Below are 24,214 nucleotides of genomic sequence, written 5' to 3' on the forward strand. Positions count from 1 at the left end.
ATATTTCCCTTTTTGGACATGTGGAGCTATTACGTAATTTAGGGAGCGCTCGGATCTCTAGCAGACTCGGCCCGTCTGGAAGCGGGAGGTGCTAATGCTGAGCGACACTCCAAACGACCAATCAGAGGCGTCAGAACGTGTCCTGTTGCGCTCTGATTGGTCCGCCTTGGGTGACGTTTCGGTTGCTCGCGCTCTGATAGGATCTTCTTCTTTTTTTTCCCCCCCTCCTCCTCCACATTGATGGTTTCACGGGAGTAGTTGAAGTCCTCACGCTGCCCTCGGATAAGACGCATTCTGGGTCGTTTCGCGCTCCTCCGACGGGAAAGTTTGAGGGAACTGTCGCAGGCAGTTGGAAATTCTTCCGCATAGCAAACCGAGAAGCTGCCACGATGCCGGTGTTTCACACGAAGACGATAGAAAGTATCCTGGAGCCGGTGGCTCAGCAGATATCCCATCTGGTGATAATGCACGAAGAAGGTGAAGTTGACGGGAAGGCTATCCCGGACCTGTCGGCGCCGGTTGCTGCCGTCCAGGCGGCCGTTAGCAACCTCGTTCGGGTGAGCAACTTTCTACCCCCTCTGTCTGTTCGCTGAAGCTCCCCTGGTTCTGTGCAGGCGAGCTCGTCGGGCGCCTACCTGTCGCTTTTGTGTCCCACTAGAACTTCTCAAACGCAGCGCCTCACCTGTCGGAACTGTAACCGGACCGCCCGGCATTTTGTAAGGAGGCGCCCCGCGAGATGAGCACGTAAAGCTTCTAAAACTTTTCCTAAAGTGGATCGGCTCTGGGCAAAGGGCAGTGACGCCCTTTTTTCCCCCCCATGAAAATATGCCCTGCCTCCTCTCTGTAGCCGCCTGCTGCCATAGGTTTGTGTAGGCACCGCTTCTCCACTGAAGCTTTTATATACAGAGAAAAAACTGCTGCAACTGTTTCTGAACATTTATATGACACATATAACTCAGTTACACAGTGTAGTTTGGCACAGACAGGGAAATTAGCAGCCATTTGTGTAACAATCATAAACATTTATGGCCCAGTTTCAAGTGTAATTCAAAAAGATGTGGCTGCACCACTTATTATTACCCCATTATGACTCAGAATCCTCATTTTCCATATTGGTCGAAAGTTAAAATTGGGACTTATTTCCACAGCTTTCATAATGAACCTTTTTGTGTTGATTTGATTTAATTAAACGGGAAACTAGAAGCACCTTTGCCAACGCCATAATGCCTTTAAGAATTAGTCTGATCTGGGTTGTGGCCCCGGATCACCACCAAAACCTTTATCAATTTCCTGAGAACTTAGTTTATAGGTAACAGACGGACAAACAACTCTACAGAGAACAGAACCATAGACAAGCCTTTGACAAATCTTGACCGTTTGACATTGTGGCCTTGAAATCAGTAGGGATCATCCTCGACCCATGAGGTGCCCAGCCGTGCAGTTTGACGTTGGATCACGGTTGGGTCACCTGTGAACTTGATGTTTGACCCTGTAACCAGCATCGATATTTAATCAGCTGTTTCCTTTGTCACCCCAACAAACCAACCAACACTACCAAAAGCAAAACCTCTTTGACATATTTGTATGACCAACCTTAAATAATCCGAATGATCAGATATTCTTGACAAACACTGTTTAAACAAACAATTTATAGTCAGATGAAATAGTGAAAATAGTACTTTTTCATTTGTTTTAAAATTATTGATTAGTTTTTTTCACTTTTTGCATAAAACCTAGATCCACATATCTTAATCTAAAATGTTTTTTTTTTTTAAACAAACCCCCTTCATTCAAAAATAAAACTTCCTCTGAAGAGATAAACTAGTAGTTATATTTTGACTTAAATTCCTTAATATAGCTGCCTTTGGTGACCATCATATTTTTCTGTCTACTCTGTAATATAAGTATTTAAGGGCTGCAAATGATGCATCTTTTTGCTTTTTTTGGAAAACAAGAAATAACCACATCTTGACCAGGGCATCTGTGGTTTGAATGGAGTCAAAAATAGTTTCGCCGTAGTCACGTTCTTCAAAGTGGTAATGTTGCTGTCACGTCAGCCTGTGTGGAAATGACACCGCATTTTCTTCCTAATCTTCTTTAAACACAAAGCGCTGCATGGCAAGTTCTTCTCAAAGGAAGCGAGATGCGGCAGGGCTGTCAGATACCGTGGCTTGAGCTGAAAATTAAGGATACAGGCGAAATTAAAACGGACATTTTCACAGTGCGTTGCTTCCTCTGTCAGTCTGGCCAAGCCAAAATCTCCCAGCCGGGTGATAAATTTGGACAATTACTCTGGCGACGGCAAAGGAATGTGTCATTTAGAGGCACCCTGACCCAATTCCCTGCAATTTATTTATTAGCTTTCATAGTCTGTAATTGTTTCAAGCTTGTTAGCTTCATTCTGCACTCTTCCCTTTTCAAAAACATCAGGGTTTCACCTCATATTCTCCATTATTTATGTCTGAACCCAAATAGCTTCCTTCCTCCTAGGGGACAGAGAGGTGGGTAAATGGTATGTTTGTATTTGACGTCATCCTAACAGCAGGCCTCTCCCACAAACAAAGCTGGAAATCAGTTAACCAGCGCTATCACAGCTGGAGCATTTCCTTAACCCATCCCGTTTTTGTATTCGAGGCAGCCTTTTACCTTTTTATTGGGTCGATATTTGAACAGAGTCGTAAAAGGATGTCTGTAGAAGCAAGTGAGAGTAATAATTATAACGATGGATAGACGGCAGAACGGCTGATTACATCATCGGCATTGGCAAAATGCAATTTAACGTGTGGTAACAAAAATTATACAGAGCAGGAACTGATTTCTTAGAACATGCTGCTTACAGTTGTTTTAGTTTCAGTACTTTCCAGACAAAATATAACAGCTAATTGTTCGAGAGGAGCCAAATGATGACTCAAAACGAAGCTTGAAGCTTTGCCGTTGGTGTAAATTTAGCTGAAATTCTTTCTGATTGCAGTGCTGCAGTGAATAATTCAGTCGTTGCGTATTTAAATATAGAAATGACGATAAAAATGTACTCGTGTAGTGATGAAGTTACACAGGCTTTCTGGACGTGTTTTTTACAAAAAATTATAATCAGATGTTTCCAACAGTGGCCTGAATGAACCCAAGAGTCTGTAATTATTTCCAGTTGCTGTGGCAACATTACAACACGGATGGCGTTATGAGATCATAGAAGTTCAGGATCAGATGCAATTTATTCTGGTTTCGGTCCCATGAGTCATACGTTGCAAAGCTTAGTGTGGCTTTTATCTTTTACTTTTAAAGAAGTTGATTTTTGCACATATTTTGTTTGTCTCTTATACATGGACATGGTGTTAAGTTGAAGTAAAGTTATTACTGTGAAGTCCGTCGCTGGCATGAAAAGAACCATTCAAAAAAGGAAGGTGAAATTGTGTCTTAACGACTTTTTTTTTTTCTAGACGATTTCACAGATTGGGTCAGAGAAAAAGCTACTTACTTCACAGTCTGTTTCCCTGACAACCTCACGTTGAGCAGGTTTTCGTCTTTCATCATTTCTGCGGGAAGATTTCGGAGGAAGAAGTGTGAACGCAGCTGATAAAGACTTTCAACTGAGCGGGAAAATGTTTGGGCCAAAAATCTTTCCCAAAAAAGTGACTTAATCAAATGGCTGCAATAGAGTTCTTCATTTCCAGAAAAAAAAAAAGAAAAGAAATGAGGTGACGTTTACTTTTTGGGGGTTTGCACAAAACCTGTTTGAGAACATCAGGTGCAAATGTGCCAAACTTGAAATTATTCACTTGAAGGAGTTTAATCCCATTGTTCCAGACGCATGGAAATAAAAGGTGCAGCCGTGACTCAGAAATGGAAGTTTAGCAAAACCATAAGCTGCATGTTTGTGGTCTCTGTAGTGGTGAATGGTTTCTGTCTGAAGATTTCAGAGGAAGAAGATGGATTTTATCATCACTACACAAGGTGTTTTTTTTTTAAGTTGAGACAATGAAAGGCAGATCAATTAAAAAGGAATTTCAGGAATGTGCAGAAATTCCAACATGCAGGACCGTAACCCAACTCAGAAAGGGGTGCTCCTGTGAACGGGGGAACTGTGCACAGTTATTATTAGTTAAATGAACAACTCTGTCCAGGGAAACCTCAGAGTTGAAGTGAAAAGAGGAAGGTCGGCTTCTTTTGTGTTTGACCTAGTCGAATGTGGTCAGCTGTCGAGGGAAAATAGTCCGTACGGTAGGAGAGTGCCTCAAACACTTGTGCCAAAAAAATAAAAAGTTAGACAAATGGCCGCTTTTGGAGCAGAGCTAAAACCTTACCGGCACAGACTACTTGGAGATTGAATGATTTTTACTCTAGTTTTTAAGCATTTCTATTTACTTATTTTTTTAACATTCCTTACATTTAAAGAAAAAGTTCTTTTATGTATTAAATGAGTCTGAGAGCTGCAATAACTTCCTGCTGTGAGAAACGGAAGAAGGTTTTTTTTTATCTGTGTCATCAATCAGCCTTCAGAGTGTGGTATGCAGCCTTTTTTATGTAAGGACTCTTGCACTTCATTACTTTTATAGATGACTTTTATAGGGGTAAGATAAGTAAAAAAAAGTACCTGTGATTTTATGCTGAAGGGTTTCTCATGACGTGACTTGTGGATCCACTGCTGGCTGTAAACGTCTCTCTTTTGCAATGTTCTTGCGCAACCCCGAGAATATGCAGCTACTAGACGGATGACACTTAAAGTAAACCGTGAGCGCAAAACAACTCTTTTGCAACTCTTTTGTATCTTCTTGAAACTCCTAATACTGACGGGAATGCGGAAGCTTCAAAAGAAGAAAGTATGAAGAAATATTTTAGAAATTTGGTTGGATTTTTTTTTTTGGTTTGGTTTTAGTTGCACTTCTAAATACTGTTTTAAATGATTTCTGTAAGCCCTTTACAGACAGGAAACCCATTTCTTAAGTGCTTTAAAGGCACACAAAAGCATTATTACCTGGTGTTCAAGCTTCCTGTTTGACTAAAGGAACCATTGATGTTGTTTAACACTTAATTATGTCCTCTTGGGAATTGTCCAAAGGTTGTATAGTTCCAGTGAAAACAGCCAGCCTAGTCTGTAGACAAATGCATAGCTGCTTTGAGGATTTTCTTTTTCCCTTTTTTTTTTTACTTCTGGATGGTGATTTGTCAGGATGGGGTGAATCGGAGGAGTGTGTTGAAAAGGAAATGCGGGAAGTCAAGTCAGGAAGACCCGTCAGCTGTCTGCTCCCCTCTGGGACAGGATGCCGTCTGAGGCCGCAGATCTTGACGAAAAGAAATATGTTGCACCTGCATTGTTGCTTTTCAAAAAAAAAAAATAAAACCAAAGTTAAATGATTTGGTAGAAAAAGTCCCCCAGTATTCACTGGGAGCAGAGCATCACCAGACTACAAAGTGAATATTGCAAAATGATTTTCTTAGCATTTCATACAAATCCAGATAAAACTGAATCAGGCCAGTTTAAGTTTACTTGCACTGGTCTGAAATTCAGCAAATATAAAAGTTAAAACACTACCCATATCTATGGTCTTAGGCCAAATAAACTGACTTATTGCCTTTTAGACTGTCACTGAATTTGTCCTTTTTAGTTAGCAAGTTCCCTCCATCCATCCATTTTCTTTACCCGCTTCTCCATTCTGGGTCGCAGGGAGCTGGTGTCCATCTCCAGCAGTCACTGTGCGAGAGGCGGGGGACACCCTCCAGTCCATCGCAGGGCCACATAGAGACAAACAACCATTCACACTCTCATTCACACCTAGGGTCAATTATAGAGTTACCAGTTAACCTAACCTGCATGTTTTTTGGTCTGTGGGAGGAAACCCAGGTGAGCACAGGGAGAACATGTAAACTCCACCCAGAAAGGCCCCAGGCCGGGATGTGATCCTGCAACCTTCTTGCTGGCAGGCGACAGCTCTAACCACCGCTGTGCCACCCCCTATTTATCTAGTTGAGTAGTTTAGTGACTGGGCTTTTAGATCTGAGTTACCTTTATAAAAACCTAGTTTATTCAGTTTTATGTGTAGTTGTTGAACTTTATTTGTAGGTTAAAGTATTTCATTTTTCCAATGTATGATTTTTTTCTTTTGCACAAATCTGGTAAATGCCTTTCCTGCGCCTGCATGGAACATTTAAAGCAATGCTTTATGTCCCCTTTATGGACGTAATTTGTCATTACTTCCTTCTCAACTGCCAGCAGAAGCTTTCGGTGTCATCTGCTTCTCTTGTCTGTTAGTAATCATCGTTCTGTGGAAAAAAAAAAAAAAAAATCATAGGTGACTTGCAACATTCGATTGACTCCGTTTACTTTTGAAGAAGAGGCTGATGAGTGCTGTTAAGCGCCTGCAACATGAGATACTTGCGATATATTCCCTCTGGCTGCAGGGGCCATTTCACCACGGCCAAGCAGGCTATTTGATTTGTGGCTTTCATCACCTCTGATGCATCGTGTCTCACCACTTCCGGAGCCAAATTAATAAATAATGTTTGACACCACTTGACATATAGGAAAGCCATTGACCTTTTAGTGAAATCTGTCAGCTGCTTCAGTCGTTCTTAGTCAAATGATAGCTGATATCATAGAATGCAGAGGTTTCTGGTGTTATGAATGTTTGTTTAAATGTGTCTTTATTATGTTATTTAATCAGATTGCACGGCAAGGTCCTTTAAAGTGCTAATCGGTGTCCTGCGTTTGTGAGGAAGTACATTTGTGTAGAGTAAAAATGCGTTACGTTTCTTGTTATTTGCCAGAATTGTGCCGCCGTATATCTTTGTGGTCGCTGGCTGCCACGTCATTGCGCTAAAACGTTTCGACAGGCGAAAAAGCAGGCTCTGTCTTGGCAAACATGGAAGCTCTCAGAGCGGCCTTTCTTCTCCTCTTCGAGGGATGGGTTGGCTGTCAACAAAGCCGCGGCTGTTCTGAAGAAGCAGCCACTTTATCAAGCTACTTCACAAAACAGGGTTTCTACTCAGGGGGTGCAGTTAAAGGACCGTCGGTGTTTCCAATCCAGGCACAAACGTGGTAAATGAGGCCGACAGGCATTAATGTCGTATGTCAGCTTAGAAGAGGGTGAGACTGACCCTGTGTAATGTGAAATAAGAAATTATTCAGTAGATTTTACGTTTTGTTTCTATTTGACTTATTATTGTTTTTATTTTCTAACTTTTCTTTTGGGTTTTTCACCCGAGTAGCAGTTTGAAAGTGTCATCCTGGGCCGTATGACAAAGCTGACTGTTGTTCACGTTGACAGCATATGGACTGAAATTGTGATGGAGGCTCAAAATAGTAAAAAGGGCCACACTGCTTGACAACAGCTGTAAACTGGGGTCTGACTGGACGACGTGGATGGCTGCTGCAGACTGTTTCTAAACTTCAGACAACAGGAAGAGGCTAAGTAAGGGAAGAGGAAAGGGAAGACCTGTTGAGTGCACCCTGAGTCTCATATTTGCACGGTTTTATAGATTCCTGCATGATGCTTTGGGGAGAGAATGACTCAATGCTCATTAATACAGTTTTCATTCAGCCCCAGGCCCCTCCACACTGTTCTCTGTAATTCTCCCTATCTTCTTCTTTGGCTGAGCTCGTGCCTGAACTTGACTTGAGCTTGTGTGAATGTTAGTGTTGTCTAAACAATTCTGTTCTGAGATCACTCGAGAGAGTTGAGCAGGCTATTCTGTCGGAGAATCGGCTCTCTGAGGTCACAAGGCTGCTTCTGGAGCTTCTTACATTGTTAGTCTTTGTTATTCAGCAGAAATATGATTCTGTTCACTGGATTTACATAAGTAGGGCTCCTTTTACATTTTTTTTTTTTTTTCACGTAAAATGTGTCTATTGTGAGGTGGATTACTACAATTTCGACAATTCAAGATGAAAACATTCCTGATTCATTGAATAATATTAAATTTCAACTGAAACAAAGCAAGAAGTGTTTCAGTTTAACAGAACAAGTCTTCTGTGGTCTACTTCAGTGCTGGGACCGTGTCCTGTTTGACTGCCGCCACTCACCAGAGATGTTTCGTATCTGTTGTGTCGGCAAATCTTATTTTCTCTCTGAGGTTGAAACAACCTTCAGACTCTTCTTGAACGTCGTCCTCAGAAACTGAAAATTGATGTAGCCTTTTCATTTTCTGGATGAGCTCATCTCTTCCTCCTGGAGATTTTTACATGTGAAAAAGTTTGCTGCTTGCTTCCTGTTTCGGTTTTTGATATGTCTCCTCGCTCTGGTTCCTGCGAAACTTTAAAACTACAAATCCACGGGGGCGAGAATCTCCCTTTTCATACATCAAGTCTGTTTTATGAAAAGTTGAAGTTGGCTGAATTCCTGTTTTGGTAATTCCCCCATGGCAACCAGATGGCTCGCCGCTGTGTTGGTGTTTGCTTGTATTTAAGACATTAAATGTGGAGGCAGCGTAGTGACAGCAGCATCGTTGCTTCAATCAGAGCACTCCACTTCCCACCAGCTCCTTTCCTACGTCCTCTGCTGGACTTTTATCCTCGCTGGATCAATTTTAACCCTGCAGTACACGGACATCATTCCGCTGATGTGGAAAGGAGGCGTCTCGACCCCGGCTTAAGCGCTGTGCGAATTAACAAAGGAAAAAAAAAATGGGTCAGGTTCACAAGGATTGCTTTTATTTGCTGATAACAAAAAACTGTTGTGTGGAAGAAAAAAAACAAACATTTGATCTGGGGTCTTTATGTGCTTTTTTTTTTCCAATTCCAGTCAGTTAAATCTGAGAAAGACAGAAAAAGAAAACCTCAAAGGAGAGACGTTTTGTGGCCTAAAGCAAAAGCTCGGTATGACGGGGCAACTTTAGTGGTCGTGGGTTTTGTTCAGAGCTTCTCATTCGTGTAACGCTTTGTGCATTCTGTACGCTGACACTTTGCTTTAAGCTGCACAGTTTCCTTTGGCGTGCTTTTAGTTTTAGTTTAGAACAACCTTTTGCCCTAATTTATAACCCCCTTCTTACTCCCAGGTCCCCCAGGCCCAGTGAAAAGGGAGTGAGAAATGCTTGTCTGCTCTGCTCCATTACTGCCTCCATGTTAACCAGCTGGAATGGCTCAGCTACTGCCTTAGTCTGACATGTTAATTCACACCGCTGAATCCAAAAGGCTCCCCGAGTAGCTTAAACACAAGGAAAGATTGTTGTATTTTGTTGTTGGTCTCTTTGGTTATTTCTGATTAGTCATTAATGAGTTGGTGCCAGTGACAGACATTCTGTAACTACATGTATGCTTTTAATAATATAAATATTTTAAAGTAAGCAATTTATTTATAATTTTTGAACATTTTTCACTTGTTTTATTACTGATCTGACGCCTCAGAGGTTTGAATGATCTTGAAGCTCAGCATGTTGGACACGTTAGTGACATTTAGACTTATTTGTGAAAATATTCATGCAAAAGGAACAAGATTGACTTTCCTTCACGGGTGATGATGGAGGCCATTCGGCCTAAGTTGGTATTAATAATGTTTCCCTTTGAACACATGTGTTCTCACCCACAGCGGCTCAGCGTGGGAGAGTCGAGAGGCCAGACCTCAGAAAGGTGATGGCATGTTGTGTGGTGAAAACATTTTGCTACGTGAAGCAGAGCGTTCACCCTGCTTTTCACATCATAAAGCTGCTCGAGGGAAAAAACAGATCTGATAGTCAAGCATTAGGACGTGGTTCCAAAAAAAACCAAGTTTTTTTTTTGCATAACACACTTCTGATGTATAAACTGCTCTCATGTTACTTAAAATGTTTGGTATGGATATAAGCTAAAACATTACTTATCTTTGATTTCAATAATAATGAACTTCTTATAATGGTGCAAAATGATTTCATTTACGTTTTTAGGCAAAGAAGTGACAAAATATTGTTTACAATGACCAACATAAAGTGTGTTTTCATACCTACAGTATATTACAGACTCAGCAAAGGAAACATGAGACCAAAGCATTGATTTGTCCTCTATTGGCTGAATGATTGAAGCAAAGATCAACACAAAGAAAAATGAAAGATGGTTTAAATTATACATTTATCTAGATTGTTCATTAGATAGTAAAACGTCTGACGTATTAACTGTATAAAACTACAAGAAAGAAGCATTTCTTCTACCGTATTGTCAGCAAGCAGCGCTCTTATAAGACATCCTGATAAAAAGGTAAAATATTTAAATATATTAACCAAAATCTACAAGAAGAGCACAATGAAACAGCAGTACAAAATATAAGTTTGCCTGGATTTGGCCCACATCATCGCATTGTGTAGCATGTCCTAAAATTCAGACAAAAAATGACAACGGTTATTAAATATTCTCATGGAAAACTGTCGAGAGGCCTCTTCGAGAAGGCATTTCAGTTTGTAATGGCTGCTACGTAGTTTGCCTTGTTTACCTGCAGAGCTTGGTAACCTAATGTACCATTGACCTGTACGGCGAGCCCAGCAGAACCGGTTTTCAGCTCATGCAGGAAAACATGCCTGTGCCCTGTGACTCTCTGAGATAAAGAGAAATGAATGACAAAATTGGGAAATTTGTCGACAACGTTTGCAATAAATGATTTTACTGAAAGAATGTTTGTGTTTTCCAGGTTGGAAAGGAGACCGTACAAACCACAGAGGACCAGCTCATGAAAAGGGACATGCCACCAGCTTTCATCAAGTAAGCAGAGAGCGCAGTAAATCTCAACTCTGGCAAACGCCTCAAATGTTTTAAGGATAGCCCTCTCCACGTGGAATGGGACCCACTAGTGGTTCTCTTTGGCTTTCTTTCCATCTTTGTCTGTTGCAGAAATGGCCGCTTGTGCCCAGGCAAAGGTCAGACATGGCATGTTAAGTGCCTCGAAGTCCTGCTCTGGTGTTCCTGAAATACTTTTTGATCTGGAAGGAGTTGCTTTGCTTTTCTGCTTTTCAGAAGCAAGTTGCCAGTCTGCGAATGCAGCTTTGTGTTCTGGTTAACATAAGAAATACAACACATTAGTTGGGGGAGGGGATTAGATTAATCAGGTAATTTTTTTTTTTAGCGTGGGAACAGTTGACGTCTGTATCAATTTTTCACAGATTTGTTGTAAATGAAAAATGGGGGGAGGGTTGGAGCCCCCCCTCCCAAAAAAAAAAGGTCGGGGATAAAATGCGTTGGCAGGCACAGATTGTCGGGGCTCAACGCATTTGGCGCCTCAAAGTCACATCGTCACCCTGTCGTCATCCATCAGCACATGAGCTGGAATGCACCCCTCCTAACTAAATATAGAGTCTGCCAGGCTCCAGTTATTTTGTGGCCGTTTCTAGCTAGTGCACGCTGAAATATGCTTCTGTCTCACACAGCAGACAGAGACACACGTCAGGTTTTACTATCTTAAACGTACAGAATATAAAAGCTCTTTATTGACAGGACACTTCCTTTTAACGTCACATCATTCCGTTTGGCTCCTTTGCGGCTCTTTAAAGTGTGGAAAATGTTAACAACACGCCATTATTCCAACAAAAGTGGGAAGTGGAACATGTGTCGGTCCTTTGGCGTCCTGCCCGTTTCCATGTGCAGATGGGCTGTTGATGCTACGCAGGTGGCATGTACGAATCACTCCGGAGATCACGGAGCGCGTCACGCCCAGGAGGCAACTTTTTCATCATCGTTTACATTTCTGTGCAAGCTGGTGGTAAACGAGGTCAAGGCCGGTCAGAAGGGAGTTTCACATATCCTGTTAATGCAAGTTAAACTACATTTTAGACATTTAACACCTTTTGTATTCTTTCCCCCCTCAGTTTTTCAAGCTTTATAATCTACTCAGCACATTGCTACCAGCAGACCTTTTATCATTACTTTGCCATTGGTGCTGATTAATGAGCAAATTTTTTGTTGATTGGCTGTATGGTGAATTTTTATTGTATGGTGTTTTATTTTATTGAACCCCTCTTTTTTATAGTGTCTATTATTTCATTACAATTAATTTATAACAGATGTACAGTAGAAGACTCAATTGAATCTGTTCTGTTTTCTTTTTGATCTAAAGGAATAAACAGTAAAAATGATAAGTATTACTTAATGTGAATAATTGTTTTTTTTGTCTTTAGCATACAGTGTCAACAAGGTTATAGGAGTATTTTATGTAGACTCAAGCTTCCACTGTTGTGTTTGCATAAAATGCCAAAAATGATATTAAAAGGAAATGAAACAAGGTCACATTTGCACAGCAGCAGCTGCATCTCAAAGTTTCTACCTACAGCTATTTGCCGTTTTCACTTGTAATGTTACGCTGTCTTTTAAATCAAAACAATCAGAATCGGCAGCAGTTATTTTGGGATGTTCTTTCTTTTTAATGTAATAACAAATCGATTGTCTGTTTTTTCACAGAGTGGAGAACGCGTGCGCGAAGCTGGTGCAGGCGGCCTCCATGCTGAGAGCTGACCCGTACTCCGTTCCTGCCCGGGATTACCTCATCGATGGGTCTCGGGGCATCCTGTCCGGCACTTCTGACCTGCTCCTTACCTTCGACGAGGCGGAGGTATTTATTCGTTGATTCACTTTTCCGTTTTTAATCTTACATGAAACATATGTTTATTGGGAGCAATCTGTTTGCTTAACAATAAAATCAGAGGGAAGAGTTTTGTAGAAGACTGAGATTTTGATCATTCTTTACAGGTAGACAGTTTATTCAGGCCCACCTCATTTTTGTAGCAATTGTCAGCATCATTCAGGCCTGTGAACCAAATTATCTGATGATGTGAGCTTGATGACAATTCGGCGACCAATACTTGCTGCTTAGGAGTTAAAGTTAGCTAAAAATACTACACAAGCCTGAGGTACTGTCTATATTTCTGACTGAAACAGCTCTCTACATCCTAAATCAGACAGAGGTGTCATGTATCGGGCCCTGTCCTTCTTTCCCACTCAGGGACAGTAACCGAAAGAGAGAAGTTGCAGATCAGCAATCCGGGAGCACATATCAGGCATCCCGACACGTCTGCAGGAGTCAGCAGGAGTCAGCAGTCAGCATCAGTCAGCAGTGCCGTCATGTTTGCGATGCAGCTCAGGGAGCGCTCCGTGTAGCCAAGTGGTGACTCCAGCAGTCTACATGACACTAGAGGGAAGGAGGACAAAGAGGCTGGAATGTCAGCATTCGGCTTTATCAGTTTGGAATTAGAGGGAATGTGAGGAGGGGGAAAGAAGCCAGTTGTGTTTACATAATCACTTGACTCTGAGAGTTCAGCGATGTGTTTAAATAAGCTTTTGTTGTCAGTTTTGTCATTTTATCCAATTATTGTTTTATAGGTCCGCAAAATCATCCGCGTGTGCAAAGGCATTCTGGAGTATCTGACGGTGGCGGAGTTTGTGGAGACCATGGAGGACCTTATCACCTACACAAAGAATCTGGGACCAGGTCTGTCTGTTTAAACGGCGCCAAGATGGCGTCTCAGTACAATTTGGATGACCTATTGACTGATTCAGATCCTTTAAATGTTGGGTTTAAAAACATGCTTTCCTAAATTACATTTTTTATTTTTATTTAACCTTTATTTCACCAGGAAAACCTCGTTTCCAAGGGAGTCCTGGCCAAGAGGCAGCAAGGTTACAGGACAATAACAATTACATGATTTAAAATGCTAACAAAGAATTATTGAAAACAGTTAAAATTTAAAGTCGCCTTCTCTGGTGCTTTTGATCTGGTCTTAAAGGTGCTCAGTGAGATAAGTTCAGTTAATTCCCAGTTTTTTTTGCAACATGTTCCATGCAAGTTGAGCCGATTAGTTGAGTATTCAAAAGCCCTTTTTCCCAATTCTGTGCGGAGAAAAATGAACAAAGTGTCCGAACTGATCATTTGAGCGCAAAGAGTAAGAATCAGCTGTTCTCCGTATGATTAAATCACAAATATAGGATGGCAACAGCCCAAGAATGGCCTTTATAAATGAAAATGTACTAATGACCCAACCTCTTTCCAGGTATGACAAAGATGGCAAAGATGATAGATGAGCGGCAGCAGGAGCTTACCCATCAGGAGCATCGTGTGATGCTGGTCAATTCAATGAACACAGTCAAAGAGCTACTCCCCATCCTCATCTCAGGTTTGGTTTCTGTTTTTTTTTAATTTATGAAGAGGAATCTCTTTCTTACTCCAAGTTTTTTTTTTAACCCTGAGGCGTTTTGTTTTTGTTGGAATCTAAATTTTGAGCGATATCATTCATTTCAGGTATAAAGATTTTTGTGACAACCAAGACATCTGGGAGCCAGGGTGTGGAAGAGGCTTTAAAGAACCGGAACTTTACTTTCGAGAAGATGAGCGCTGAGATAAATGAGATCATCAGAGTTCTGCAGCTTACGTCCTGGGATGAAGACGCCTGGGCCAACAAGGTATTGGGGGCAGTAAACAGGTTTTCACAAGTTGTATGAGCTAAATAGCATTTATGTTTACCTGTTATTTAACAAGAAAAGGTTAAATCACCATTATAAGTCATTCAGCACCGGATCCCTGGGGCACTTATTTGGACAGATGGTCGGATATAATACCATCTGTCTTTTTTTTCCAGCGTGCAGTTTGTTCTGAGAGTCGTGCCTCTTAATGCTGCATGTTCTCCAGATTTGGATCAAGTGATAAAAAAGCTGCAGTGTTGCTTGTAGTTAAACAACCATTACTCATTTATTTCTAGCAATCGTTACAAAAAGACTTGCACTGAAAGAAGAGACTGTTCGGATGCTCAAATTTTAGGTTTTTATTGTATGCATTTTTCATTCAAATCAAATAGCAGTCGTGTTTTTAAAAAGACTTCCACACAACAGGAAGCTGCCTCATGACGCTTTTGATAGGTGTGAAAAATACTTTTCCTGCAGTTAGGCCTTCATACAGTAGGTAAAAAAGCAGACGTACTCTTTGCACTCTTTGTGTTTCTGTACAGGTGATTTATTTGTCAAATTATTCCCTAATCTTTTTCAGCTCTGCCTTTTCTTTCTTTTTACTGTCTTGATGCGTTAGGGAAAGTTTCCTGCATGAAACAATTGTTTTCCTTTTTCGTTGTAGCGGCTGTTAGTTTGTATGTGTAAGCTGTCTGAACGTTTGCATTTATGTTGTTCCTTCTATGTTTTTACCGTTTGTTCTCACTTCACTCCCTGTAGAAGGTAAGCCCCACCTCTGTCACTCCCTGGTTGTGCAGCTGCAGCATGTCTGACAGATGAGTGTGTTGTATTGTGCTTTTTGTGGTGCCATGGAGTGCTTTTGAGTCGTTACAGCTTGGAGTCTGATCGACTTAAGCTTATGTTTTTATAGACTTATCAGTGAAAAAGGGCTTTTTTATGAATTTTAGAGGTTGGATTGCTGACATGTTGATCTATGCAGTGTTTAGTCCGATTTTTCAAGTTTCCTTTTTGCATCATAATAACAACATTGTGTCAACACCTCCTTCTGTGACATTAAAACACTGCTTTGTCCCTGACCGGTCGGGTTATCGATTGACCTGACTCGTGCAGTATTGAATTTGGTGTCATTAAGAAGAATTCTCTGAAGGTTAATGAACATCAAGCTTCTCCTAATGGAAGAGTCTGACAAGCTTTTTGTTTTTATCCGCCAACTACTGTTTAGTTTTCTCTCAAATCTTTGTTTTAATGAGCACTAAACGCGCACGGTCCCCATTTATTACCATGAATCGCACCCCATCTAATTTCTAAAGATGACGATTCTTTGTGTTTGGATCCTGACTGGAGTGAATGTTTGTTTACATATAAAATCAGTGCAAAATTCCTTTCCAGTATGTTTTGTGTCTCACTTTCACATAAGAAGTTGTATTGAAACAACAGCTGCATGCTCTGCATGTTTAAGCTGTAAACTTCACACCTTTTTACTTCCTCTTTTCTGTCCTTGCATTTATCTGTTGTTGACAATGACAGGATATTCACGCTTGTTTGATTTTTTTTTCCACCCATTTTGACATCAGCTTAAGTTTTGTGCGCTGTATGTTTCTAAAACAAGCTACATTTTTACACCTGCCTGATTTGTTTTGAAACCCATTTCGAACTATGAATGATTGAGCTGCATTTACAAGAATTTGTGTTATTGTACTATACGAAAAAAACACCACAAACTTAACCACTCATTCCTCTGATGCGGTCCCCCTGCCTCATGAGTCTCCTTTTTGTTTCCTCCTGCAAGGAGAGCTCTCAGTTGCTGTCGGGCAGACGGTTGTATTTCCATCCACTCTGAATGAGATACAATGGAAAATAATTGTTTGGCTTTTATAACATGACACACTGTGGATTGACTGTGGCAAGGAATGATGGAAACAGCATGGTTTGAACTGTTTTGCCTGCCAGATGTTAGCAGTGACCTAGTAATGGGCTCAAAGTGGACAGAACACTAAGAGCTCAGTTTTATGAAGTCATAACTGGATTGTTTAAGAATATAACAATTCTGTAATATTATCACAAAACTTTACAGAAATACTGACTAGAAACTAGTGCGAAAGTTATCTAAAAGCATATGTTTTATAGAGAGATGAAATGTTTATAAGGTTCGATTATTGTTGTTGTTGTTGCATCGATTCCTTTGGAGATTATTTCAGTTTTTTTTTCAACCCAAAGGACACAGAGGCCATGAAGAGAGCTCTGGGGCTGATTGACTCAAAGATGGCTCAGGCTAAAAACTGGCTCAGGGATCCAAATGCTAAACCAGGTATGAAGAAAATCCGTGCCTCGTACTGCTAACTCTGCAGCTGGTCACACCAGAGCTCGTTATTAGTTGATCTGACCCGATTTGTTTTGCTTCCAGGGGACGCCGGCGAGCAGGCCATCCGGCAGATCCTGGACGAAGCTGGGAAAGTTGGTGAACTGTGTGCTGGGAAGGAGCGCAGAGATATTCTGGGCACAGCCAAGACTCTGGGTCAGATGACTGACCAGGTTTCTGACATGAGAGCCAGGTACAATGTTTATCATGAGAGACATAGTTTTTATTTTCATTGTAAATGGTTTTAATAAATGCTCCTCACATGCTTGAGCTTCATTGAACATCCCTGTGGGCTTATTGGTGTTATTGTAGTTATCATATTAGAGGGGATTATAGTGTGGAAGTGTTTATCCCTTTGATAGGAAATCTGATTGTCCCCAGAGGCTGAGTCACCTCGGATCAGAAGCAGCTGTAAAGAATTAATCTCTTATCTACTTTCAGACCTTGTTCAAAACACTCCTCTGAAGATTAAGTAAACGAGTTTGGAAGTACTATTCTTAAACAAGACCCCGAGGCCTAAACTTTTAAATAAACAAACGGAGAACGAGCAAGTGTGGCTTTTAAAAGGAAGTAATGACATCCATATGGTTTTTGTGAACACCAGAGGTCAAGGAGCATCCCCAGCCGCCATGCAGAAGGCCCAGCAGGTTTCCCAGGGGCTCGACGTGCTCACCGGCAAGGTGGAAAACGCTGCTCGCAAACTGGAGGCCATGACTAACTCCAAGCAGGCCATCGCCAAAAGGATCGACGCTGCACAAGTGAGTGCTAACGTCAGAGCTCCGAGCTCACAGAGCAGGGCTCGTAACAACCAGTTTGTGATCTCTGAACTGTGTTTTATCTTCACCTCCTTTTGCAGAGCTGGCTCGCGGACCCCAACGGTGGCCCAGGGGGAGAGGAGAACATCAAGGCCCTCCTTGCTGAGGCCAGAAAGATCGCAGACATGTGTGAGGACCCCAAAGAGCGAGACGAGATTTTGCGCTCCGTTGCAGAGCTGGCTGCCATGACGGCCAAGCTATCTGATCTCAGAAGACAGTAAGTTAACTACCAACTGCAACATGAGTCCTGTTTATAAAGGGCTTAGATTTGAGGTTAAGTCTTAGATTGACTGCCAGCTGTGTAAGTGAACACAGCTGAACTCTTCACACTTTGTTACAGTCGTTCAGACATTTTGAGGCAGTGTTAGAATCATTACCAAAGCTCATTTGTTAACTTCTGTAACCAGGAAGTTGTTTATATCAAAGATAAATTGACAAAATGGTCTTGTCAGATGTGCTGTTTTTGAAAGAGGTTGGTCTTTATAGTGCACAGCTCAATAGGAACAGTATTTATGCAATGTTTACTTGAATAAGGAACTGAAAAACCACACAAATGGGTTATTTTTTACCATATTTGTTAATGAACCTCAACTGCCTCAGGTTTTGAATAAACCTGCTGGATGACTTCTAATTCTTCCATCCATCCATCTAATTCTTTATAGGGGTAAAGGTGACACACCTGAGGCCAGAGCTTTAGCCAAACAGATAGCAACAGCCCTGCAGAACCTGCAGTCCAAGACCAACAAGGCTGTGGCCAACAGCAGACCTGCGAAGGCAGCTGTTCACCTGCAGGGGAAGACCGAACAGGCGCAGCGCTGGATTGACAACCCCACCGTGGACGACAGCGGTGTGGGTGAGTCTGGCTTCCATCCTACCAAACCTTTTTTTTGTCTCTTTGTTTTCTCTTTCACTCTCCCACATTCCTTCCACTGCACACATGCGAATATGCTCTCTCAGCCTTGTTGTCTTGTTCTCTGGGTTTGGCTTCGCTCCACCAAAACATAGACAACATTTGACATGTAGAACGAGAGGCTGGCCACAAAAGTGTGGTAAGAGGGAACAAAAAACAACACAACAAGACAGACACACTTCTTTCGGTGTTTCACTCAAATGGTAAGATACTAAAACTATCAAGAAATCATTTTCGGGGGACATTTTTATTTATACATGTATATTTATGAAAATATTTCATCCAATTTTTTAAAATCTCTTATTTTTTCCATTTTGATTGATGGTTTGGCTTTCTTAAACTCCAAACTGAGAATTAACTAAACAATTTGTTGTTGCCTTCGATGAATTTAAGCATGTGTGCAAAAACAGGGTCCTCTATGGACACTCAGCATCTTTTGAATCCAGAGTTTCAGTCACTCTCTTCAGAGTGTAGGTTTAATCTTTATTTAGCAGCACAAGTAGATTCAAACACCCCTGCTTTTAGTCTTTTAAATAGTTTAAAAGATTCTCATAGTTATGACTAATTTATATCTAATTGTAGTGATACTGTGGTAGAAGGAAATCATTTTTGTCGTTATCACTACATCCAAAAGTAATAGTGAAGCTTTAAATTGTTGTATATGAATCTTCATGTATCTGTGTGTGTTTTTAGGTCAGGCGGCCATCCGTGGCCTGGTGGCAGAGGGCCGCAGGCTGGCCAACGCCATGCCCGGCCCGTACAGGGCGGAGCTGCAGGGGAAGTGTGAGCTGGTGGAGCAGCTCATGGCCCAGCTGGCTGACCTGGCTGCCCGCGGCGAAGGGGACTCCCCGCAGGCGCGGGCTGTGGCCCAGCAGCTCAAAGAAGCCTTGAATGTAAGACTCCTCTGAACAATCCTTCTGACCTGCAGAGTCACTTTGATCCGGTCAGGTTTCATAAATGATCGTAGGGAAACAGCTCCCTCTGCTGGTTGCTTGTAGTGGGGAAACATTCACTGCTTTTCACTGATCGCATTTTAATGATGAGGAAGAAGAGATCCTGTTCACAAAATGATTTAACTAGTATGAAATGGTGAACAGGATTGCATTTTTTACTATTTTAATATGTTTAAAGTGAGATAAACTTATGTTGAAAATATTAAATGATTGAGAAAAGGAAACGTTTTGTAATTTTATTTAAAGTATAGTGTTAAAGTTTGTTGAGGACAAGTGTTTAAAAGTCTTAAAGACTCCTTGAGTTTACTGGTTGGTTCTGACATCTGTGTCTTCTTCTCAGGACCTGAAAGGAAAGATGCAGGAGGCAATGACTCAGGAGGTCTCTGACATCTTCAGTGACACAACAACTCCTATCAAATTACTGGCAGTGGCTGCTACCGCCCCCCTCGACGCCCCCAACAGAGATGAGGTCAGTGGTACAATCACTCTGCTCCTCCCTGTATTATTTACAGCTGTATTATTCTCAACATTTCTTTTGGAACACTTTTATGTTTTTCAACCTTGTGCAGGTTTTTGAAGACAGGGCTGCCAACTTTGAGAACCACGCCAATAGGCTTGGTGCCACAGCAGAGAAGGCGGCTGCTGTGGGCACGGCGAACAAGAACACAGTGGAGGGAATCCAGGCTGCCGTCAAGTCAACAAGAGACTTAACACCACAAGTATGTCATGGTTGAATGCTTATCCATTTCTGTTTTTGTCCTCCCTCCGCCCTGAATCACAGGCCACAGAGCTTAAGAATTTCTCATTGTCAGTGGATTTATAATTAATGGCTGGGATTATCTTTAGGTGGTTTCTGCTGCTCGTATCTTGTTGAGGAACCCTGGCAACCAGGCAGCCTATGAACATTTTGAGACGATGAAGAATCAGTGGATTGACAATGTGGAGAAAATGACAGGTGAGGTGTTATAATTATACAAATCATTCACAAAAAAACCCTTTGAGATTTCCCAGTGGAAGTCCTGATGGTTCCCTGCGTATGTTTAGGTTTGGTGGACGAAGCCATCGATACCAAATCTCTGCTGGACGCCTCCGAGGACGCCATAAAGAAGGACTTGGATAAGTGCCGTGTGGCCATGACCAATCACCAGCCTCAGATGCTGGTAGCTGGTGCCACCAGCATCGCCCGCAGAGCCAACCGGATCCTCCTGGTGGCAAAGCGCGAGGTGGAAAATTCCGAAGATCCCAAATTCAGGGAGATGGTGAAGGCCGCATCAGATGAACTGAGCCAGACGATCTCTCCCATGGTAATGAACGCAAAGGCTGTGGCTGGAAACATACAGGATCCAAGTAAGTTGATGCTGATGACAGAGTCCAAGTTTTTGATTTTGCGAAACCATCTGATCAGCAGCAATGTATCCTTTTATCACCAGGTCTTCAGAAAGGCTTTCTGGACTCAGGCTATAAGATTCTCAGTGCTGTAGCTAAGGTCAGGGAAGCCTTCCAGCCCCAGGAGCCAGACTTCCCACCACCTCCTCCTGAACTGGATCAGCTTAATGTAAGTCCTCAGACAGGAACAACTTTGATGATGGTAAATCACCAACACAAGCTTGAGCACGTAAGTGACAAACTGCTTTGCCCTCCTAGCTTAACGACGAAGCAGCACCTCCCAAGCCTCCTCTTCCAGAGGGTGAGGTTCCTCCCCCCAGGCCTCCTCCTCCAGAGGAAAAGGATGAGGAATTCCCTGAACACAAGGCTGGCGACATAGTTAATGAGCCAATGATGGTGGCCGCCCGGCAGCTTCACGATGAAGCTGGCAAATGGTCCAGCAAAGTAAGTCGGAGTGAATTTTACACATGACACCAACATCTATTCATTCGTTGGAACTAAATGCTCAGAGCACATTCAGACACTCAGAGGTGGTCCATGCATCCATGTTTAAAAGCAGGCACGCCCACCTACTCATCTGATTACTCTGCACACAATTTATGAATTATTAGACAGTTAAAAGGAGCTTTATTATGAGGAAGGCCACCAAAACCTTTTGGAGGTACTTCTGATAATACTGCAGTAATATTACTGTGAAATTAGATGCAGGAACCGTATCATATCAGCCAAGGTTAGATCATCTGTTTACCTGGAACAAACTGGGATGACTGCCTTTGATGCTCAGTGTTTTTATCCTTTCATTCATGGACTTGGGTATTGTTTGCATAAATAGTATTAACTTTTGACACCTTAGTAAAGACAGTAATGCACATCAGAAGCTTTTGCTTTCAGATTGATTGTGTGTCTGTTTCACCTCGTAGGGAAATGATATCATCGGTGCTGCAAAACGAATGGCCCTGCTCATGGCAGAGATGTCACGTTTGGTGCGTGGAGGCAGCGGAAACAAGCGAGCCCTAATCCAGTGCGCCAAGGACATCGCAAAGGCTTCTGACGAGGTCACGCGGCTGGCTAAGGAGGTGGCCAAACAGTGCACTGACAAACGTATCCGGACCAACCTGCTCCAGGTCAGTCCGCTTGAACGGTGGCTTTTAGCTGTGGGCAAACTGGTGCTGGTTTTTAAATTTGCATGTCTTTGCGACTTGGTTGCAGGTGTGTGAGCGCATTCCCACAATCAGCACTCAGCTGAAAATCCTGTCTACAGTTAAGGCCACCATGTTGGGTCGAACCAATATCAGTGAAGAGGAGTCAGAGCAGGTGAGTGCCTTGAAAATGATTGCCTTCATTTTATCTTATAACATCTTTTGGTTAAAGTCTCAGAGTCAAGTCTCACTCACCACTGAAGGTCTTAATTCTCTCTGCGGCAGGCGACTGAGATGTTGGTCCACAATGCTCAGAACCTGATGCAGTCTGTGAAGGAGACCGTCAGAGAGGCCGAGGCAGCTTCGATTAAGATCCGAACAGATGCAGGTTTCACCCTCCACTGGGTCAGAAAGACCCCCTGGTACCAGTAAGAGAACGGCCACTGGTCCTCTGCTTTGTGCTGGTTCTGTCCAGCTGTCCACAAGGACATCGAATGGACAGACATATGCTTTATCAAAGCAATGATATCAGCGCCCCACATCTTATTCTGGGCAAAGTTTCTCCCATGTCCTGTCTGTATCGGTTGCTGTTCTGATATAATTTAAATTATGGGACTATTAATGCAAAGTCTGGGTTAATTACTTTCTTGGAAGTGTGTAAAAAAATATATTATTAAAGCCTTTTTTTTGACATATCCCAGGATTATACTTCTATATATATTGATCGAAGGTTAGCGTTCATATAATATGAGGGGTTGTTTCTGGTCTTTTCTAGATCCAGAAGGCATTAAGTTAAATTTAACTTACAACATTTTTATATGTTTGTACCGATTACTTCATGATCACTATCACTCAATCAGTTTTGGCTAGGATGAACACATGAACTTCAGGAGCTTTTACAAGTACAGCCGAGGCCTGCGCTCAGCGGCGTTACGTCTGTTTACAGTCTTCTGCGTTTAAAGAAGTGAAATAAAAACAAAACACTGTTCTTTACGTTTCATGCTGTAATGGAGTTGTAGCAGTCTTTATTATCTTCATAGTTCTGCCAAAGATACTTACATTAGCTTCGAAAATCAACTCATTCTAGATGTTTCACGTGCTGCATTGAGACTGCATGTAAAAGCAATCTCCTGCTTCACTTAGAGGCCTGAAATATATACATTTTATTATTTTATTTCCCCCAGCAAGCTGACAGAACTTCATTAATATCACATGCTGTTATTTGTAAACACCACACACTCGTATGTCTCTTTTTGAGCACATTATTTGTAACGTATGAATTGCACACTTCTAGATAGTCAAGGGAAAAAAAGCCGAACTTTACCACAAAGCACACCGTCTACAGCTGGGGAAACCGACCATCTCAGATTTGTTCCAACATCACTCGATACACTAAACAGAACCAGCAGCCTTTTATAGCAACTGCAGAAGATACTTTAAAATATCTGAAGATGTTTCTTTTGTGGAAGTGTCCTTTTGAATATCTAATGCCAACTGATGTGCCTTGCTAGATAAACTTTAGTTTTAATTTTTGTATTGTTCGTACAAGCTGCCTCAGTGCTAGTTTCTTCAAAAACACTTGTCTAGGTTGGTCTGAGTTAGGCCTTTTGCAAATAATCAAGTTATACTCTATGCAAACCTTGATGTGTTTTTTTTTTTTTCCTGTAAAATTATGCAACTCTGTTGGGTTTCAATGGGTCTGAACACAATTGTGCTAAAGCATTGTTCACAATTTTGTAATAAAGCATTTTATAACACGTGGAGGTGTGCTTTTGTTTAATCTTTGTTACACATTAACGCTTGCACTACAAAAAGCTGTCGTTGTTGCTTAAGTTTAAATATTTATCAGCTTGAAATGGTTCTTATCCTGATCATTTAGTTCAAACTGGAAAAAAAAGCTATTTTATTCCATGGATTAACCCGCTGCTAAGGTGTAAATTTGTATTTTTCACAGGTCAAACAGTTGGTTATGTTTATGTTTCAATCAGTATTTTAAAACAGTTTAGATTTAATTCTTGCTGAGACATTTTGTGTCTCAAAGATGCAATAAAGTCAAAGAAAAATATGATTTAAAGTCAAGAAATGTTCCGTTTTCTTAGCTGAAAGTGGTGCCTTGTATGAAAAAGGACAGTTTAAGGATTAATTAGGAACAAAACTTGTGTTGCATTGGCAGGAAATTTATTGCAAAAGCTTTAAAGCTTTTTATACGGTAAACCTAAGCTCCATAAATGTTATATGACAGGTTGTGTTAAATGGTAGATGTGATACAGCCTTCCTGAGCTGATGCATATCAGACTGTTCTGAACACAAG

The 24,214-nt window shown here is 41.6% G+C and overlaps 1 protein-coding gene across 2 annotated transcripts; it reads left to right on the forward strand.

Annotated features, from left to right (window-relative positions):
- Positions 1 to 389: 389 nt before the first annotated feature.
- Positions 390 to 23,664, forward strand: LOC108248950 (vinculin). 2 transcript variants are annotated; one of them, XM_017438025.3, is made up of 21 exons: positions 390 to 557; positions 10,587 to 10,657; positions 12,347 to 12,497; positions 13,265 to 13,373; positions 13,933 to 14,055; positions 14,181 to 14,341; positions 16,556 to 16,649; positions 16,746 to 16,893; positions 17,305 to 17,458; positions 17,557 to 17,732; positions 18,178 to 18,368; positions 19,119 to 19,318; positions 19,719 to 19,847; positions 19,948 to 20,097; positions 20,225 to 20,333; positions 20,423 to 20,725; positions 20,809 to 20,933; positions 21,023 to 21,208; positions 21,685 to 21,888; positions 21,974 to 22,078; positions 22,189 to 23,664. In XM_017438025.3, the coding sequence occupies exons 1-21, from the start codon at positions 390 to 392 to the stop codon at positions 22,333 to 22,335; spliced, it is 3,204 nt and encodes a 1,067-aa protein (XP_017293514.1). In that variant the 3' UTR covers positions 22,336 to 23,664. The 2 variants fall into 2 exon arrangements, with proteins under 2 accessions (XP_017293514.1, XP_017293523.1); XM_017438034.3 differs by having other exon boundaries at positions 16,559 to 16,649; positions 22,189 to 22,335.
- The last annotated feature ends 550 nt before the right edge of the window (positions 23,665 to 24,214 follow it).

The sequence above is a fragment of the Kryptolebias marmoratus genome, linkage group LG17 (genome assembly GCF_001649575.2).
Source record: "Kryptolebias marmoratus isolate JLee-2015 linkage group LG17, ASM164957v2, whole genome shotgun sequence".
Taxonomy (NCBI): Eukaryota; Metazoa; Chordata; class Actinopteri; order Cyprinodontiformes; family Rivulidae; genus Kryptolebias; species Kryptolebias marmoratus.